This window comes from Salvelinus alpinus, chromosome 18, assembly GCF_045679555.1.
Source record: "Salvelinus alpinus chromosome 18, SLU_Salpinus.1, whole genome shotgun sequence".
Lineage (NCBI taxonomy): Eukaryota > Metazoa > Chordata > Actinopteri > Salmoniformes > Salmonidae > Salvelinus > Salvelinus alpinus.
Window position 1 is genome coordinate 49,978,799 of NC_092103.1, and position 23,091 is coordinate 50,001,889.

The following is a 23,091-nucleotide window of genomic DNA, read 5'->3' on the forward strand; positions in this document are numbered from 1 at the left end:
GTTTTAGTATCTCTCAGACCTCCGTAACATGTTTCAGTATGTCTCAGACCTCCATAACAAGTTTTAGTATCACTCAGACCTCTATAACATGTTTTAGTATCTCTCAGACCTCTATAACATGTTTCAGTATGTCTCAGACCTCCATAACATGTTTTAGTATCTCTCAGACCTCCGTAACATGTTTTAGTATCTCTCAAACCTCTATAACATGTTTTAGTATCTCTCAGACCTCCATAACATGTTTCAGTATCTCTCAGACCTCCATAACATGTTTTAGTATCTCTCAGACCTCCGAAACATGTTTCACTATCTCTCAGACCTCTATAACATGTTTTAGTATCTCTCAGACCTCCATAACATGTTTTAGTATCTCTCAGACCTCCCTAACATGTTTTAGTATCTCTCAGACCTCTATAACATGTTTTAGTATCTCTCAGACGTCCGTAACATGTTTTAGTATCTCTCAGACCTCTATAACATGTTTTAGTATCTCTCAGACCTCCGTAACATGTTTCAGTATCTCTCAGACCATCATAACATGTTTTAGTATCTGTCAGACCTCCGTAACATGTTTCAGTATCTCTCAAACCTCTATAACATGTTTTAGTATCTCTCAGACCTCCATAACATGTTTCAGTATCTCTCAGACCTCCATAACATGTTTTAGTATCTCTCAGACCTCCATAACATGTTTCAGTATCGCTCAGACCTCCGTAACATGTTTCAGTATCTCTCAAACCTCTATAACATGTTTTAGTATCTCTCAGACCTCCGTAACATGTTTCAGTATCTCTCAGACCATCATAACATGTTTTAGTATCTCTCAGACCTCTATAACATGTTTTAGTATCTCTCAGACCTCCATAACATGTTTTAGTATCTCTCAGACCTCCATAACATGTTTCAGTATCTCTCAAACCTCTATAACATGTTTTAGTATCTCTCAGACCTCCGTAACATGTTTCAGTATCTCTCAGACCATCATAACATGTTTTAGTATCTGTCAGACCTCCGTAACATGTTTTAGTATCTCTCAGACCTCTATAACATGTTTTAGTATCTCTCAGACCTCTATAACATGTTTTAGTATCTCTCAGACCTCCATAACATGTTTTAGTATCTCTCAGATCTCCGTAACATGTTTCAGTATCTCTCAAACCTCTATAACATGTTTTAGTATCTCTCAGACCTCCATAACATGTTTCAGTATCTCTCAGACCTCCATAACATGTTTTAGTATCTCTCAGACCTCCATAACATGTTTCAGTATCGCTCAGACCTCCGTAACATGTTTCAGTATCTCTCAAACCTCTATAACATGTTTTAGTATCTCTCAGACCTCCGTAACATGTTTCAGTATCTCTCAGACCATCATAACATGTTTTCGTATCTCTCAGACCTCTATAACATGTTTTAGTATCTCTCAGACCTCCATAACATGTTTTAGTATCTCTCAGACCTCCGTAACATGTTTCAGTATGTCTCAGACCTCCATAACAAGTTTTAGTATCACTCAGACCTCTATAACATGTTTTAGTATCTCTCAGACCTCTATAACATGTTTCAGTATGTCTCAGACCTCCATAACATGTTTTAGTATCTCTCAGACCTCCGTAACATGTTTTAGTATCTCTCAAACCTCTATAACATGTTTTAGTATCTCTCAGACCTCCATAACATGTTTCAGTATCTCTCAGACCTCCATAACATGTTTTAGTATCTCTCAGACCTCCGAAACATGTTTCACTATCTCTCAGACCTCTATAACATGTTTTAGTATCTCTCAGACCTCCATAACATGTTTTAGTATCTCTCAGACCTCCCTAACATGTTTTAGTATCTCTCAGACCTCTATAACATGTTTTAGTATCTCTCAGACGTCCGTAACATGTTTTAGTATCTCTCAGACCTCTATAACATGTTTTAGTATCTCTCAGACCTCCGTAACATGTTTCAGTATCTCTCAGACCATCATAACATGTTTTAGTATCTGTCAGACCTCCGTAACATGTTTCAGTATCTCTCAAACCTCTATAACATGTTTTAGTATCTCTCAGACCTCCATAACATGTTTCAGTATCTCTCAGACCTCCATAACATGTTTTAGTATCTCTCAGACCTCCATAACATGTTTCAGTATCGCTCAGACCTCCGTAACATGTTTCAGTATCTCTCAAACCTCTATAACATGTTTTAGTATCTCTCAGACCTCCGTAACATGTTTCAGTATCTCTCAGACCATCATAACATGTTTTAGTATCTCTCAGACCTCTATAACATGTTTTAGTATCTCTCAGACCTCCATAACATGTTTTAGTATCTCTCAGACCTCCATAACATGTTTCAGTATCTCTCAAACCTCTATAACATGTTTTAGTATCTCTCAGACCTCCGTAACATGTTTCAGTATCTCTCAGACCATCATAACATGTTTTAGTATCTGTCAGACCTCCGTAACATGTTTTAGTATCTCTCAGACCTCTATAACATGTTTTAGTATCTCTCAGACCTCTATAACATGTTTTAGTATCTCTCAGACCTCCATAACATGTTTTAGTATCTCTCAGATCTCCGTAACATGTTTCAGTATCTCTCAAACCTCTATAACATGTTTTAGTATCTCTCAGACCTCCATAACATGTTTCAGTATCTCTCAGACCTCCATAACATGTTTTAGTATCTCTCAGACCTCCATAACATGTTTCAGTATCGCTCAGACCTCCGTAACATGTTTCAGTATCTCTCAAACCTCTATAACATGTTTTAGTATCTCTCAGACCTCCGTAACATGTTTCAGTATCTCTCAGACCACCATAACATGTTTTAGTATCTCTCAGACCTCTATAACATGTTTTAGTATCTCTCAGACCTCCATAACATGTTTTAGTATCTCTCAGACCTCCATAACATGTTTCAGTATCTCTCAAACCTCTATAACATGTTTTAGTATCTCTCAGAGCTCCGTAACATGTTTCAGTATCTCTCAGACCATCATAACATGTTTTAGTATCTCTCAGACCTCTGTAACATGTTTTAGTATCTCTCAGACCTCCATAACATGTTTTAGTATCTCTCAGACCTCCATAACATGTGTTAGTATCTCTCAGACCTCCATAACATGTTTCAGTATCTCTCAGACCTCCATAACATGTTTTAGTATCTCTCAGACCTCCGAAACATGCTCTACCTCTCCATCCAGGGAGACAGGGAGACTGCTCTACCTCTCCATCCAGGGAGACAGGGAGACTGCTCTACCTCTCCATCCAGGGAGACTGCTCTACCTCTCCATCCAGGGAGACAGGGAGGCTGCTCTACCTCTCCATCCAGGGAGACAGGGAGACTGCTCTACCTCTCCATCCAGGGAGACAGGGAGACTGCTCTACCTCTCCATCCAGGGAGACTGCTCTACCTCTCCATCCAGGGAGACAGGGAGGCTGCTCTACCTCTCCATCCAGGGAGACAGGGAGACTGCTCTACCTCTCCATCCAGGGAGACAGGGAGACAGGGAGACTGCTCACATCCATTAGTGAAGACCTACAGCTGAACTTCATAATGAATGAATGAGAACAATGTGAGAGCCATTTACAAGCAAACAGTCATAACGGAGAACATGATCCTGTTTTTCCTTTCCCCTAGCAATTTACAGAGCTAACAGGATTCTACCTCACTCTCAACCTCTCTTCCCCTGTCCCCCCCCCTTGTCCCCCAACCCCTCCCCCCAAAAAGCACTGGACACAGTAACCTCTGTTGTTCTTCAGAAGCAAAAAAGGGAAATAGCTCAAAAGGTGGTCGCCAAACCTGGTCGATCTTCAAGGCATTCCTAGTCGATCACCAAACATGTGTCTATGAATTTGTGCGCGAGGCAGATGGAGTGCGACTGGAGTTTAGGCATCAAGTGGAAGACGGTGTCCCCTCTCTCTGGCCAGTCTCACCGGAGGAAAGCAAGGAGAGAGCAGGGACCATGAGAGGCTCCCTCCCTCCTCTGAGACTAATGCCGTGTTCAAAACAACTGGGAACTCGGAAATCTCACACTTCCGACTTCAGTGCGTTCAAGACTAGAAAAAAAAAAAAAAAAACACATGATCTGACTGGGAAAAATCATTTTGAACCTTCCACAGGTGATAAGTGAGGCTTGGAATTCATTCCTTCAATTATTTCGCTCTTCACCTTGGTCTGAACAGGAACGATTTATGCTACTAAAACAAACAAGCGGCACACCAGACTGTCTTACGTTGACCCAACTGAACTGTCCCTTAGTGGTAAAGCGTCCTCAACCCCTGAACGTTTTGTGCTGAAGTTAGTATGGTTCTAATGAGTTTCCTAATCACAAACATAGATTCTTCTCCATTTAGTTTTCACTCTGCAATAAAACAATGTCAGTGGGCGTTTACAAAAAAGTAGCTGAGAGCCTGAATTACCAATATATGTAGTAAATAAGTGGTGAAACACAGGCATTGAGTAGAACCTGTTAGTGATGAATAGTAAATTAGTTGGGTCTTTTCACGAGGGAGTGGTGATATACTGCCATCTGGTGGTGACTAGAAACAATTGCATAATAAGACCTATTATAAAATGATGGACTCAACTCGTGACTCGACCATTGGGGACTTGGACTCGACTCAGACTTCAGCCATAGGGTGTGTGGCTGGTGTGTGTGATTTGAGATTTGTGGGCACTAGCTACAGCCAGGTATAGCATGGAGATGGAGGAGGCCAGGCAGTAAAACACATCGTCCAATCTCTCCTCCTTCTAAAACATGGGAGCTAGACAGCATGTTTAGCCTGCATGTTTGCCCTGTGAATAAACAAACATCTATGCAGAAACCGAGTGCTCCTTTTTCTTTATTTTGGGATAGTGAACTGTTGAAGTGTCCTGGAGTAAGGAATGTTTTATTTCGGATTATCAAGTCCCTCAGTCGAGCACCTGATTCCCTTCATATTCAAGCTAGACTGAAGCGTGTTTCGGTATGCTTTGCTACACCCACAATAACATCTGCTAAATATGTGTATGTGACCAATCAAATTTGATACGATTTTTAAGCTCAGGTTTAAAGCATGGTTGGGGTTGTATTGGGATGTATTGGAAAAAAATACCAAAAGGCTAGATTGATAAAACCAAGGGTTGTGATGGAGACCAAGACTTATCTGGGCTAAACTGAGCTGAGAGGGAATATATCTGATATTATATTAATGCTTTTATCCAAACACATCAGGACATATCTGACATTATTAAGGCTTTTATCCAAACACACCAGGACAGAAATAGACTGTAGATCCGGCTTCAGGATTTTTGTTATGTTCTCTCCTGCCTCTTCTGACTGCTGTTTTAGAGCTGTGCTGCTATTCCTCACAGTTACATCAGGTTGTCTGACATCCAAAGACCTAGCCAAATACCTAGCTAAAGACCTAGCCAGAGACCTAGCCAAATACCTTGCCAAATACCTAGCTAAATACCTAGCCAGAGACCTAGACAAAGACCTAGACAAAGACCTAGCTAAATACCTAGCCAAAGACCTAGCTAAATACCTAGCCAGAGACCTAGCCAAAGACCTAGCCAGAGACCTAGCCAAAGACCTAGCCAGAGACCTAGCCAGAGACCTAGCCAGAGACCTAGCCAGAGACCTAGCCAAAGACCTAGCCAGAGACCTAGCCAGAGACCTAGCCAGAGACCTAGCCAGAGACCTAGCCAAATACATAGCCAAAGACCTAGCCAGAGACCTAGCCAGAGACCTAGCTAGAGACCTAGGCAGAGACCTAGCCAGAGACCTAGCCAGAGACCTAGCCAGAGACCTAGCCAAAGACCTAGCCAAAGACCTAGCCAGAGACCTAGCCAAAGACCTAGCCAGAGACCTAGCCAGAGACCTAGCCAGAGACCTAGCCAGAGACCTAGACAAAGACCTGGACAAAGACCTAGCCAAAGACCTAGCCAAATACCTAGCAAATACCTACCAAATACCTAGCCAAAGACCTAGCCAAAGACCTAGCCAGAGACCTAGACAAAGACCTAGCCAAAGACCTAGCCAGAGACCTAGCCAGAGAACCTAGAAAAATACCTAGCCAAAGACCTAGCCAGATACCTAGCCAAAGACCTAGCCAGAGACCTAGACAAATACCTAGCCAGATACCTCCCAAAGACGTAGCCAGATACCTACCAAATACCTCGCCAGAGACCTAGACAAAGACCTAGCCAGAGACCTAGACAAAGACCTAGCCAAAGACCTAGCCAGAGACCTAGCTAGAGACCTAGACAAAGACCTAGCCAGAGACCTAGACAAAGACCTAGACAAAGACCTAGCCAAAGACCTAGCCAAATACCTACCAAATACCTACCAAATACCTAGTCAGAGACCTAGCCAAATACCTAGCCAGAGACCTAGACAAAGACCTAGCCAAAGACCTAGCCAAAGACCTAGCCAAATACCTAGCCAAATACCTAGCCAGATACCTACCAAAGACGTAGCCAGATACCTACCAAAGACGTAGCCAGATACCTACCAAATACCTAGACAAAGACCTAGCCAGAGACCTAGCCAAAGACCTAGCCAAAGACCTAGCCAAATACCTAGCCAAAGACCTAGCCAAAGACCTAGCCAAAGACCTAGCCAGAGACCTAGCCAAATACCAAGCCAGAGACCTGGCCAGAGACCTAGCCAGAGACCTACCAAAGACCTAGCCAGCGACTTGGCCAAAGACCTAGCCAAAGACCTAGCCTAGCCATTTCAACCCCATGTGAGGAGGTACGTACCACTGGTGTGGTGGGCATTTATAGGGTCAGTACGTACCACTGGCGTGGTGGGCATTTATAGGGTCAGTACGTACCACTTTGGCGTGGTGGGCATTCATCGGGTCAGCGTATTGTAGCAGGGCCTGGAACTGGTTGTTCTTGGTGAAAGTGATGATCTTCAGGACTGTCCCGAACTTAGAGAAGATCTATGGAGGCAAAACAAAAACCAAGTTCATATAAACATATCTCTTAGGCTACTTAGCACCATACTCTCATTCAGTATTCTGTGTTATGACCTGGGCTCCTCTCAATTCATCTTTCCTTGATTCCTCTCTCCACATCTTCTCAAAGCGCATTTGAAGAAGGTCAGAGGGGAGGGACTATTAAGATAGAGCCATAGTGCAATGGTGCAACACATCCAGAGAGACAGGGTAGAAGAGGTTAAAGGTCAGGGTTACCTGGTGTAGGACCTCCAGAGAGACAGGGTAGAAGAGGTTAAAGGTCAGGGTTACCTGGTGTAGGACCTCCAGAGAGACAGGGTAGAAGAGGTTAAAGGTCAGGGTTACCTGGTGTAGGACCTCCAGAGAGACAGGGTAGAAGAGGTTAAAGGTCAGGGTTACCTGGTGTAGGACCTCCAGAGAGACAGGGTAGAAGAGGTTAAAGGTCAGGGTTACCTGGTGTAGGACCTCCAGAGAGACAGGGTAGAAGAGGTTAAAGGTCAGGGTTACCTGGTGTAGGACCTCCAGAGAGACAGGGTAGAAGAGGTTAAAGGTCAGGGTTACCTGGTGTAGGACCTCCAGAGAGACAGGGTAGAAGAGGTTAAAGGTCAGGGTTACCTGGTGTAGGACCTCCAGAGAGACAGGGTAGAAGAGGTTAAAGGTCAGGGTTACCTGGTGTAGGACCTCCAGAGAGACAGGGTAGAAGAGGTTAAAGGTCAGGGTTACCTGGTGTAGGACCTCCAGAGAGACAGGGTAGAAGAGGTTAAAGGTCAGGGTTACCTGGTGTAGGACATCCAGAGAGACAGGGTAGAAGAGGTTAAAGGTCAGGGTTACCTGGTGTAGGACCTCCAGAGAGACAGGATAGAAGAGGTTAGATTTCACGGTTACCTGGTATAGGACCTCCAGTGATACAGGGTAGAAGAGGTTAGATTTCACGGTTACCTGGTGTAGGACCTCCAGAGAGACAGGGTAGAAGAGGTTAGATTTCACGGTTACCTGGTATAGGACCTCCAGAGAGACAGGGTAGAAGAGGTTAAAGGTCAGGGTTACCTGGTGTAGGACCTCCAGTGATACAGGGTAGAAGAGGTTAGATTTCACGGTTACCTGGTGTAGGACCTCCAGAGAGACAGGGTAGAAGAGGTTAGATTTCACGGTTACCTGGTGTAGGACCTCCAGAGAGACAGGGTAGAAGAGGTTAGATTTCACGGTTACCTGGTGTAGGACCTCCAGAGAGACAGGGTAGAAGAGGTTAAAGGTCAGGGTTACCTGGTGTAGGACCTCCAGAGAGACAGGGTAGAAGAGGTTAGAGTTCAGGGTTACCTGGTGTAGGACCTCCAGAGAGACAGGGTAGAAGAGGTTAAAGGTCAGGGTTACCTGGTGTAGGACCTCCAGAGAGACAGGGTAGAAGAGGTTAAAGGTCAGGGTTACCTGGTGTAGGACCTCCAGAGAGACAGGGTAGAAGAGGTTAAAGGTCAGGGTTACCTGGTGTAGGACCTCCAGAGAGACAGGGTAGAAGAGGTTTTCTACAATGATGCGCAGCACGGGGCTCTGTCCTGGCATCAAGGCTCCATCACTGCCCGATGCTGAACCGCCCAACGCCATGTTCCCAGAATGCACTGCGTTGACCGCCTGCAACGCTGCCTGAGCTCTCTGTTGGGGAAAGGAGTAGAGAGGGGAAGAGCGGGAGGAGAGTGGAGGAAGAGGGGGGAGGAGAGTGGAGAAGGAGAGGGGGAAGAGAGTGGAGGAGGAGAGTTGAGGAGGAGAGGTAAGAGTGGAGGAGAAGGAGGAAGAGAGGGAGGAGAGTGGAGAAGGAGAGGGGGAAGAGAGGAGGAGAGTGGAGGAAGAGGGGGAAGAGAGTGGAGGAGGAGAGAGGGAAGAGTGGAGGAGAAGGGGGAAGAGAGGGAGGAGAGTGGAAGAGGAAAGGGGGAAGAGAGGGAGGAGAGGGGGATGTTGGGTTTAACACCCCAAACAAACAATAATCATATGATATACAATAACGTTATAATCTATTATGATGTGGAGAGAGAGAGAGAGAGAGAGAGAGAGAGAGAGAGAGAGAGAGAGAGAGAGAGAGAGAGAGAGAGAGAGAGAGAGAGAGAGAGAGAGAGAGAGAGAGAGAGAGAGAGAGAGAGAGAGAGAGAGAGAGAGAGAGAGAGAGAGAGAGAGAGAGAGAGAGAGAGAGAGAGAGAGAGAGAGAGAGAGAGAGAGAGAGAGAGAGAGAGGTTGTAATATGATACTGTACAGTAGATCAGAGCTGGCTAGAATCAGCAGACCATTGTGGACTGGACACGCCTGCTGCTGGAATGGTCATATCACACAATCTGTTCCCAAATGGCACCCTGGAACCTACAGTATAACCTACAGTATAACCTGTAACCTGTAACCTACAGTATAACCTACAGCATAACCTATAACCTACAGTATAACCTGGAACCTACAGTATAACCTGTAACCTACAGTATAACCTGTAACCTGTAACCTACAGTATAACCTGTAACCTACAGTATAACCTATAACCTACAGTATAACCTGGAACCTACAGTATAACCTGTAACCTGTAACCTACAGTATAACCTGTAACCTACAGTATAACCTATAACCTACAGTATAACCTGGAACCTACAGTATAACCTGTAACCTACAGTATAACCTGTAACCTACAGTATAACCTATAACCTACAGTATAACCTGGAACCTACAGTATAACCTGTAACCTACAGTATAACCTGTAACCTACAGCATAACCTATAACCTACAGTATAACCTGGAACCTACAGTATAACCTACAGTATAACCTGTAACCTGTAACCTACAGTATAGCCTGGAACCTACAGTATAACCTGTAACCTACAGTATAACCTGTAACCTGTAACCTACAGTATAACCTGGAACCTACCGTATAACCTGTAACCTACAGTATAACCTATAACCTACAGTATAACCTGTAACCTACAGTATAACCTGTAACCTGTAACCTACAGTATAACCTGTAACCTACAGTATCCTATAACCTACAGTATAACCTGGAACCTACAGTATAACCTGTAACCTACAGTATAACCTGTAACCTACAGTATAACCTATAACCTACAGTATAACCTGGAACCTACAGTATAACCTGTAACCTACAGTATAACCTGTAACCTACAGCATAACCTATAACCTACAGTATAACCTGGAACCTACAGTATAACCTACAGTATAACCTGTAACCTGTAACCTACAGTATAGCCTGGAACCTACAGTATAACCTGTAACCTACAGTATAACCTGTAACCTGTAACCTACAGTATAACCTGGAACCTACCGTATAACCTGTAACCTACAGTATAACCTATAACCTACAGTATAACCTGGAACCTACAGTATAACCTGTAACCTACAGTATAACCTGTAACCTGTAACCTACAGTATAACCTGTAACCTACAGTATAACCTATAACCTACAGTATAACCTGGAACCTACAGTATAACCTGTAACCTACAGTATAACCTACAGTATAACCTGTAACCTGTAACCTACAGTTTAACCTGTAACCTACAGTATAACCTATAAACTACAGTATAACCTGGAACCTACAGTATAACCTGTAACCTACAGTATAACCTGTAACCTACAGCATAACCTATAACCTACAGTATAACCTGGAATCTACAGTATAACCTGTAACCTACAGTATAACCTGTAACCTACAGTATAACCTATAACCTACAGTATAACCTGGAACCTACAGTATAACCTGTAACCTGTAACCTACAGTATAACCTGTAACCCACAGTATAACCTATAACCTACAGTATAACCTGGAACCTACAGTATAACCTGTAACCTACAGTATAACCTGTACCCTACAGTATAACCTATAACCTACAGTATAACCTGGAACCTACAGTATAACCTGGAACCTACAGTATAACCTGTAACCTACAGCATAACCTATAACCTACAGTATAACCTGGAACCTACAGTATAACCTACAGTATAACCTGTAACCTGTAACCTACAGTATAACCTGGAACCTACAGTATAACCTGTAACCTACAGTATAACCTGTAACCTGTAACCTACAGTATAACCTGGAACCTACCGTATAACCTGTAACCTACAGTATAACCTATAACCTACAGTATAACCTGGAACCTACAGTATAACCTGTAACCTACAGTATAACCTGTAACCTGTAACCTACAGTATAACCTGTAACCTACAGTATAACCTATAACCTACAGTATAACCTGGAACCTACAGTATAACCTGTAACCTACAGTATAACCTACAGTATAACCTGTAACCTGTAACCTACAGTATAACCTGTAACCTACAGTATAACCTATAACCTACAGTATAACCTGTAACCTACAGTATAACCTGTAACCTACAGTATAACCTGTAACCTACAGCATAACCTATAACCTACAGTATAACCTGGAACCTACAGTATAACCTGTAACCTACAGTATAACCTGTAACCTGTAACCTACAGTATAACCTGTAACCTACAGTATAACCTATAACCTACAGTATAACCTGGAACCTACAGTATAACCTGTAACCTGTAACCTACAGTATAACCTGTAACCTACAGTATAACCTATAACCTACAGTATAACCTGGAACCTACAGTATAACCTGTAACCTACAGTATAACCTGTAACCTACAGTATAACCTATAACCTACAGTATAACCTGGAACCTACAGTATAACCTGTAACCTACAGTATAACCTGTAACCTACAGCATAACCTATAACCTACAGTATAACCTGGAACCTACAGTATAACCTACAGTATAACCTGTAACCTGTAACCTACAGTATAACCTGGAACCTACAGTATAACCTGTAACCTACAGTATAACCTGTAACCTGTAACCTACAGTATAACCTGGAACCTACCGTATAACCTGTAACCTACAGTATAACCTATAACCTACAGTATAACCTGGAACCTACAGTATAACCTGTAACCTACAGTATAACCTGTAACCTGTAACCTACAGTATAACCTGTAACCTACAGTATAACCTATAACCTACAGTATAACCTGGAACCTACAGTATAACCTGTAACCTACAGTATAACCTACAGTATAACCTGTAACCTGTAACCTACAGTATAACCTGTAACCTACAGTATAACCTATAACCTACAGTATAACCTGGAACCTACAGTATAACCTGTAACCTACAGCATAACCTATAACCTACAGTATAACCTGGAACCTACAGTATAACCTGTAACCTACAGTATAACCTGTAACCTGTAACCTACGGTATAACCTGTAACCTACACTATAACCTATAACCTACAGTATAACCTGGAACCTACAGTATAACCTGTAACCTGTAACCTACAGTATAACCTGTAACCTACAGTATAACCTATAACCTACAGTATAACCTGGAACCTACAGTATAACTTGTAACCTACAGTATAACCTGTAACCTACAGTATAACCTATAACCTACAGTATAACCTGGAACCTACAGTATAACCTGTAACCTACAGTATAACCTGTAACCTACAGCATAACCTATAACCTACAGTATAACCTGTAACCTACAGTATAACCTACAGTATAACCTGTAACCTGTAACCTACAGTATAACCTGTAACCTACAGTATAACCTGTAACCTACAGTATAACCTGTAACCTGTAACCTACAGTATAACCTGTAACCTACCGTATAACCTGTAACCTACAGTATAACCTATAACATACAGTATAACCTGGAACCTACAGTATAACCTGTAACCTACAGTATAACCTGTAACCTGTAACCTACAGTATAACCTGTAACCTACAGTATAACCTATAACCTACAGTATAACCTGGAACCTACAGTATAACCTGTAACCTACAGTATAACCTACAGTATAACCTGTAACCTGTAACCTACAGTATAACCTGGAACCTACAGTATAACCTGTAACCTACAGTATAACCTGTAACCTGTAACCTACAGTATAACCTGTAACCTACCGTATAACCTGTAACCTACAGTATAACCTATAACCTACAGTATAACCTGGAACCTACAGTATAACCTGTAACCTACAGTATAACCTGTAACCTGTAACCTACAGTATAACCTGTAACCTACAGTATAACCTGTAACCTACAGTATAACCTGTAACCTACAGTATAACCTATAACCTACAGTATAACCTGTAACCTACAGTATAACCTGGAACCTACAGTATAACCTGTAACCTGTAACCTACAGTATAACCTGTAACCTACAGTATAACATGTAACCTACAGTATAACCTGTAACCTGTAACCTACAGTATAACCTGTAACCTGTAACCTACAGTATAACCTGTAACCTACAGTATAACCTGTAACCTACAGTATAACCTATAACCTACAGTATAACCTACAGCATAACCTGTAACCTACAGTATAACCTGTAACCTACAGTATAACCTATAACCTGTAACCTACAGCATGACCTGTAACCTACAGTATAACCTGTAACCTACAGTATAACCTGTAACCTACAGCATGACCTGTAACCTACAGTATATCCTGTAACCTACAGCATAACCTGTAACCTACAGTATAACCTGTAACCTACAGTATAACCTGTAACCTGTAACCTACAGCATGACCTGTAACCTACAGTATATCCTGGAACCTACAGTATAACCTGTAACCTACAGTATAACCTGTAACCTACAGTATAACCTACAGCATAACCTGTAACCTACAGTATAACCTGTAACCTACAGTATAACCTGTAACCTGTAACCTACTGCATGACCTGTAACCTACAGTATATCCTGTAACCTACCGTATAACCTGTAACCTACAGTATAACATGTAACCTACAGTATAACCTGTAACCTACAGTATAACCTGTAACATACAGTATAACCTGTAACCTACAGTATAACATGTAACCTACAGTATAACCTGGAACCTACAGTATAACCTATAACCTATAACCTACAGTATAACCTGTAACCTACAGTATATCCTGGAACCTGTAACCTACAGTATAACCTATAACCTACAGTATAACCTGTAACCTACAGTATAACCTGGAACCTACAGTATAACCTGTAACCTGTAACCTACAGTATAACCTGTAACCTACAGTATAACCTGTAACCTACAGTATAACCTGTAACCTACAGTATAACCTGTAACCTGTAACCTACAGTATAACCTGTAACCTACAGTATAACCTGTAACCTACAGTATAACCTGTAACCTACAGTATAACCTGTAACCTGTAACCTACAGTACAACCTGTAACCTACAGTATAACCTGTAACCTACAGTATAACCTATAACCTACAGTATAACCTGTAACCTACAGTATAACCTGGAACCTACAGTATAACCTATAACCTATAACCTACAGTATAACCTGTAACCTACAGTATATCCTGGAACCTGTAACCTACAGTATAACCTATAACCTATAACCTACAGTATACCCTGTAACCTACAGTGTAACCTGTAAGATACAGTATAACATGTAACATGTAACCTACAGCATGACCTGTAACCTACAGTATAACCTGTAACCTACAGTATAACCTGTAACCTACAGTATAACCTGTAACCTACAGTATAACCTGTAACCTACAGTATAACCTGTAACCTACAGTATAACCTGTAACATGTAACCTACAGCATGACCTGTAACCTACAGTTTAACCTGTAACCTACCGTATAACCTGTAACCTACCGTATAACCTGTAACCTACAGTATAACCTGTAACCTGTAACCTACAGTATAACCTGTAACCTACAGTATAACCTGTAACCTACAGTATAACCTGTAACCTACAGTATAACCTGTAACCTACAGTATAACCTGTAACCTACAGTATAACCTGTAACCTGTAACCTACAGTATAACCTATAACCTACAGTATAACCTATAACCTACAGTATAACCTATAACCTACAGTATAACCTGTAACCTACAGTATAACCTGTAACCTACAGTATAACCTATAACCTACAGTATAACCTGTAACCTGTAACCTACAGTATAACCTGTAACCTACAGTATAACCTATAACCTACAGTATAACCTGGAACCTACAGTATAACCTGTAACCTACAGTATAACCTACAGTATAACCTGTAACCTGTAACCTACAGTATAACCTGGAACCTACAGTATAACCTGTAACCTACAGTATAACCTGTAACCTGTAACCTACAGTATAACCTGTAACCTACCGTATAACCTGTAACCTACAGTATAACCTATAACCTACAGTATAACCTGGAACCTACAGTATAACCTGTAACCTACAGTATAACCTGTAACCTGTAACCTACAGTATAACCTGTAACCTACAGTATAACCTGTAACCTACAGTATAACCTGTAACCTACAGTATAACCTATAACCTACAGTATAACCTGTAACCTACAGTATAACCTGGAACCTACAGTATAACCTGTAACCTGTAACCTACAGTATAACCTGTAACCTACAGTATAACATGTAACCTACAGTATAACCTGTAACCTGTAACCTACAGTATAACCTGTAACCTGTAACCTACAGTATAACCTGTAACCTACAGTATAACCTGTAACCTACAGTATAACCTATAACCTACAGTATAACCTACAGCATAACCTGTAACCTACAGTATAACCTGTAACCTACAGTATAACCTATAACCTGTAACCTACAGCATGACCTGTAACCTACAGTATAACCTGTAACCTACAGTATAACCTGTAACCTACAGCATGACCTGTAACCTACAGTATATCCTGTAACCTACAGCATAACCTGTAACCTACAGTATAACCTGTAACCTACAGTATAACCTGTAACCTGTAACCTACAGCATGACCTGTAACCTACAGTATATCCTGGAACCTACAGTATAACCTGGAACCTACAGTATAACCTGTAACCTACAGTATAACCTACAGCATAACCTGTAACCTACAGTATAACCTGTAACCTACAGTATAACCTGTAACCTGTAACCTACTGCATGACCTGTAACCTACAGTATATCCTGTAACCTACCGTATAACCTGTAACCTACAGTATAACATGTAACCTACAGTATAACCTGTAACCTGTAACCTACAGTATAACCTGTAACATACAGTATAACCTGTAACCTACAGTATAACATGTAACCTACAGTATAACCTGGAACCTACAGTATAACCTATAACCTATAACCTACAGTATAACCTGTAACCTACAGTATATCCTGGAACCTGTAACCTACAGTATAACCTATAACCTACAGTATAACCTGTAACCTACAGTATAACCTGGAACCTACAGTATAACCTGTAACCTGTAACCTACAGTATAACCTGTAACCTACAGTATAACCTGTAACCTACAGTATAACCTGTAACCTACAGTATAACCTGTAACCTGTAACCTACAGTATAACCTGTAACCTACAGTATAACCTGTAACCTACAGTATAACCTGTAACCTACAGTATAACCTGTAACCTGTAACCTACAGTACAACCTGTAACCTACAGTATAACCTGTAACCTACAGTATAACCTATAACCTACAGTATAACCTGTAACCTACAGTATAACCTGGAACCTACAGTATAACCTATAACCTATAACCTACAGTATAACCTGTAACCTACAGTATATCCTGGAACCTGTAACCTACAGTATAACCTATAACCTATAACCTACAGTATACCCTGTAACCTACAGTGTAACCTGTAAGATACAGTATAACATGTAACATGTAACCTACAGCATGACCTGTAACCTACAGTATAACCTGTAACCTACAGTATAACCTGTAACCTACAGTATAACCTGTAACCTACAGTATAACCTGTAACCTACAGTATAACCTGTAACATGTAACCTACAGCATGACCTGTAACCTACAGTTTAACCTGTAACCTACCGTATAACCTGTAACCTACCGTATAACCTGTAACCTACAGTATAACCTGTAACCTGTAACCTACAGTATAACCTGTAACCTACAGTATAACCTGTAACCTACAGTATAACCTGTAACCTACAGTATAACCTGTAACCTACAGTATAACCTGTAACCTACAGTATAACCTGTAACCTACAGTATAACCTGTAACCTGTAACCTACAGTATAACCTATAACCTACAGTATAACCTATAACCTACAGTATAACCTGGAACCTACAGTATAACCTGTAACCTACAGCATAACCTATAACCTACAGTATAACCTGGAACCTACAGTATAACCTGTAACCTACAGTATAACCTGTAACCTGTAACCTACAGTATAACCTGTAACCTACAGTATAACCTATAACCTACAGTATAACCTGGAACCTACAGTATAACCTGTAACCTGTAACCTACAGTATAACCTGTAACCTACAGTATAACCTATAACCTACAGTATAACCTGGAACCTACAGTATAACTTGTAACCTACAGTATAACCTGTAACCTACAGTATAACCTATAACCTACAGTATAACCTGGAACCTACAGTATAACCTGTAACCTACAGTATAACCTGTAACCTACAGCATAACCTATAACCTACAGTATAACCTGTAACCTACAGTATAACCTACAGTATAACCTGTAACCTGTAACCTACAGTATAACCTGTAACCTACAGTATAACCTGTAACCTACAGTATAACCTGTAACCTACAGTATAACCTATAACCTACAGTATAACCTGGAACCTACAGTATAACCTGTAACCTACAGTATAACCTGTAACCTGTAACCTACAGTATAACCTGTAACCTACAGTATAACCTATAACCTACAGTATAACCTGGAACCTACAGTATAACCTGTAACCTACAGTATAACCTACAGTATAACCTGTAACCTGTAACCTACAGTATAACCTGGAACCTACAGTATAACCTGTAACCTACAGTATAACCTGTAACCTGTAACCTACAGTATAACCTGTAACCTACCGTATAACCTGTAACCTACAGTATAACCTATAACCTACAGTATAACCTGGAACCTACAGTATAACCTGTAACCTACAGTATAACCTGTAACCTGTAACCTACAGTATAACCTGTAACCTACAGTATAACCTGTAACCTACAGTATAACCTGTAACCTACAGTATAACCTATAACCTACAGTATAACCTGTAACCTACAGTATAACCTGGAACCTACAGTATAACCTGTAACCTGTAACCTACAGTATAACCTGTAACCTACAGTATAACATGTAACCTACAGTATAACCTGTAACCTGTAACCTACAGTATAACCTGTAACCTGTAACCTACAGTATAACCTGTAACCTACAGTATAACCTGTAACCTACAGTATAACCTATAACCTACAGTATAACCTACAGCATAACCTGTAACCTACAGTATAACCTGTAACCTACAGTATAACCTATAACCTGTAACCTACAGCATGACCTGTAACCTACAGTATAACCTGTAACCTACAGTATAACCTGTAACCTACAGCATGACCTGTAACCTACAGTATATCCTGTAACCTACAGCATAACCTGTAACCTACAGTATAACCTGTAACCTACAGTATAACCTGTAACCTGTAACCTACAGCATGACCTGTAACCTACAGTATATCCTGGAACCTACAGTATAACCTGGAACCTACAGTATAACCTGTAACCTACAGTATAACCTACAGCATAACCTGTAACCTACAGTATAACCTGTAACCTACAGTATAACCTGTAACCTGTAACCTACTGCATGACCTGTAACCTACAGTATATCCTGTAACCTACCGTATAACCTGTAACCTACAGTATAACATGTAACCTACAGTATAACCTGTAACCTACAGTATAACCTGTAACATACAGTATAACCTGTAACCTACAGTATAACATGTAACCTACAGTATAACCTGGAACCTACAGTATAACCTATAACCTATAACCTACAGTATAACCTGTAACCTACAGTATATCCTGGAACCTGTAACCTACAGTATAACCTATAACCTACAGTATAACCTGTAACCTACAGTATAACCTGGAACCTACAGTATAACCTGTAACCTACAGTATAACCTGTAACCTACAGTATAACCTGTAACCTACAGTATAACCTGTAACCTACAGTATAACCTGTAACCTGTAACCTACAGTATAACCTGTAACCTACAGTATAACCTGTAACCTACAGTATAACCTGTAACCTACAGTATAACCTGTAACCTGTAACCTACAGTACAACCTGTAACCTACAGTATAACCTGTAACCTACAGTATAACCTATAACCTACAGTATAACCTGTAACCTACAGTATAACCTGGAACCTACAGTATAACCTATAACCTATAACCTACAGTATAACCTGTAACCTACAGTATATCCTGGAACCTGTAACCTACAGTATAACCTATAACCTATAACCTACAGTATACCCTGTAACCTACAGTGTAACCTGTAAGATACAGTATAAAGTGTAACATGTAACCTACAGCATGACCTGTAACCTACAGTATAACCTGTAACCTACAGTATAACCTGTAACCTACAGTATAACCTGTAACCTACAGTATAACCTGTAACCTACAGTATAACCTGTAACCTACAGTATAACCTGTAACATGTAACCTACAGCATGACCTGTAACCTACAGTTTAACCTGTAACCTACCGTATAACCTGTAACCTACCGTATAACCTGTAACCTACAGTATAACCTGTAACCTGTAACCTACAGTATAACCTGTAACCTACAGTATAACCTGTAACCTACAGTATAACCTGTAACCTACAGTATAACCTGTAACCTACAGTATAACCTGTAACCTGTAACCTACAGTATAACCTATAACCTACAGTATAACCTATAACCTACAGTATAACCTATAACCTACAGTATAACCTGTAACCTACAGTATAACCTGTAACCTACAGTATAACCTGTAACCTACAGTATAACCTGTAACCTGTAACCTACAGTATAACCTATAACCTACAGTATAACCTATAACCTACAGTATAACCTATAACCTACAGTATAACCTGTAACCTACTGCATGACCTGTAACCTACAGTATATCCTGTAACCTACCGTATAACCTGTAACCTACAGTATAACATGTAACCTACAGTATAACCTGTAACCTGTAACCTACAGTATAACCTGTAACATACAGTATAACCTGTAACCTACAGTATAACATGTAACCTACAGTATAACCTGGAACCTACAGTATAACCTATAACCTATAACCTACAGTATAACCTGTAACCTACAGTATATCCTGGAACCTGTAACCTACAGTATAACCTATAACCTACAGTATAACCTGTAACCTACAGTATAACCTGGAACCTACAGTATAACCTGTAACCTGTAACCTACAGTATAACCTGTAACCTACAGTATAACCTGTAACCTACAGTATAACCTGTAACCTACAGTATAACCTGTAACCTGTAACCTACAGTATAACCTGTAACCTACAGTATAACCTGTAACCTACAGTATAACCTGTAACCTACAGTATAACCTGTAACCTGTAACCTACAGTACAACCTGTAACCTACAGTATAACCTGTAACCTACAGTATAACCTATAACCTACAGTATAACCTGTAACCTACAGTATAACCTGGAACCTACAGTATAACCTATAACCTATAACCTACAGTATAACCTGTAACCTACAGTATATCCTGGAACCTGTAACCTACAGTATAACCTATAACCTATAACCTACAGTATACCCTGTAACCTACAGTGTAACCTGTAAGATACAGTATAACATGTAACATGTAACCTACAGCATGACCTGTAACCTACAGTATAACCTGTAACCTACAGTATAACCTGTAACCTACAGTATAACCTGTAACCTACAGTATAACCTGTAACCTACAGTATAACCTGTAACATGTAACCTACAGCATGACCTGTAACCTACAGTTTAACCTGTAACCTACCGTATAACCTGTAACCTACCGTATAACCTGTAACCTACAGTATAACCTGTAACCTGTAACCTACAGTATAACCTGTAACCTACAGTATAACCTGTAACCTACAGTATAACCTGTAACCTACAGTATAACCTGTAACCTACAGTATAACCTGTAACCTACAGTATAACCTGTAACCTACAGTATAACCTGTAACCTGTAACCTACAGTATAACCTATAACCTACAGTATAACCTATAACCTACAGTATAACCTGGAACCTACAGTATAACCTGTAACCTACAGCATAACCTATAACCTACAGTATAACCTGGAACCTACAGTATAACCTGTAACCTACAGTATAACCTGTAACCTGTAACCTACAGTATAACCTGTAACCTACAGTATAACCTATAACCTACAGTATAACCTGGAACCTACAGTATAACCTGTAACCTGTAACCTACAGTATAACCTGTAACCTACAGTATAACCTATAACCTACAGTATAACCTGGAACCTACAGTATAACTTGTAACCTACAGTATAACCTGTAACCTACAGTATAACCTATAACCTACAGTATAACCTGGAACCTACAGTATAACCTGTAACCTACAGTATAACCTGTAACCTACAGCATAACCTATAACCTACAGTATAACCTGTAACCTACAGTATAACCTACAGTATAACCTGTAACCTGTAACCTACAGTATAACCTGTAACCTACAGTATAACCTGTAACCTACAGTATAACCTGTAACCTACAGTATAACCTATAACCTACAGTATAACCTGGAACCTACAGTATAACCTGTAACCTACAGTATAACCTGTAACCTGTAACCTACAGTATAACCTGTAACCTACAGTATAACCTATAACCTACAGTATAACCTGGAACCTACAGTATAACCTGTAACCTACAGTATAACCTACAGTATAACCTGTAACCTGTAACCTACAGTATAACCTGGAACCTACAGTATAACCTGTAACCTACAGTATAACCTGTAACCTGTAACCTACAGTATAACCTGTAACCTACCGTATAACCTGTAACCTACAGTATAACCTATAACCTACAGTATAACCTGGAACCTACAGTATAACCTGTAACCTACAGTATAACCTGTAACCTGTAACCTACAGTATAACCTGTAACCTACAGTATAACCTGTAACCTACAGTATAACCTGTAACCTACAGTATAACCTATAACCTACAGTATAACCTGTAACCTACAGTATAACCTGGAACCTACAGTATAACCTGTAACCTGTAACCTACAGTATAACCTGTAACCTACAGTATAACATGTAACCTACAGTATAACCTGTAACCTGTAACCTACAGTATAACCTGTAACCTGTAACCTACAGTATAACCTGTAACCTACAGTATAACCTGTAACCTACAGTATAACCTATAACCTACAGTATAACCTACAGCATAACCTGTAACCTACAGTATAACCTGTAACCTACAGTATAACCTATAACCTGTAACCTACAGCATGACCTGTAACCTACAGTATAACCTGTAACCTACAGTATAACCTGTAACCTACAGCATGACCTGTAACCTACAGTATATCCTGTAACCTACAGCATAACCTGTAACCTACAGTATAACCTGTAACCTACAGTATAACCTGTAACCTGTAACCTACAGCATGACCTGTAACCTACAGTATATCCTGGAACCTACAGTATAACCTGGAACCTACAGTATAACCTGTAACCTACAGTATAACCTACAGCATAACCTGTAACCTACAGTATAACCTGTAACCTACAGTATAACCTGTAACCTGTAACCTACTGCATGACCTGTAACCTACAGTATATCCTGTAACCTACCGTATAACCTGTAACCTACAGTATAACATGTAACCTACAGTATAACCTGTAACCTACAGTATAACCTGTAACATACAGTATAACCTGTAACCTACAGTATAACATGTAACCTACAGTATAACCTGGAACCTACAGTATAACCTATAACCTATAACCTACAGTATAACCTGTAACCTACAGTATATCCTGGAACCTGTAACCTACAGTATAACCTATAACCTACAGTATAACCTGTAACCTACAGTATAACCTGGAACCTACAGTATAACCTGTAACCTGTAACCTACAGTATAACCTGTAACCTACAGTATAACCTGTAACCTACAGTATAACCTGTAACCTACAGTATAACCTGTAACCTGTAACCTACAGTATAACCTGTAACCTACAGTA

At 40.4% G+C, this 23,091-nt stretch overlaps 1 protein-coding gene across 8 annotated transcripts in view; it reads right to left on the bottom strand.

The window, feature by feature from the left end:
* ptbp3 (polypyrimidine tract binding protein 3) overlaps nucleotides 1–23,091 on the bottom strand; it is a 142,210-nt gene that overhangs the window by 37,408 nt on the left and 81,711 nt on the right. For all 8 annotated transcript variants that reach the window (XM_071351545.1, XM_071351542.1, XM_071351543.1 and 5 more), the window contains 2 exons: nucleotides 8,424–8,591; nucleotides 6,819–6,929 (listed from right to left, as the gene is read on the bottom strand). In XM_071351545.1, coding sequence (XP_071207646.1) covers nucleotides 6,819–6,929; nucleotides 8,424–8,591 — 279 coding nt within the window. The remainder of the gene's footprint in view (nucleotides 1–6,818; nucleotides 6,930–8,423; nucleotides 8,592–23,091) is intronic.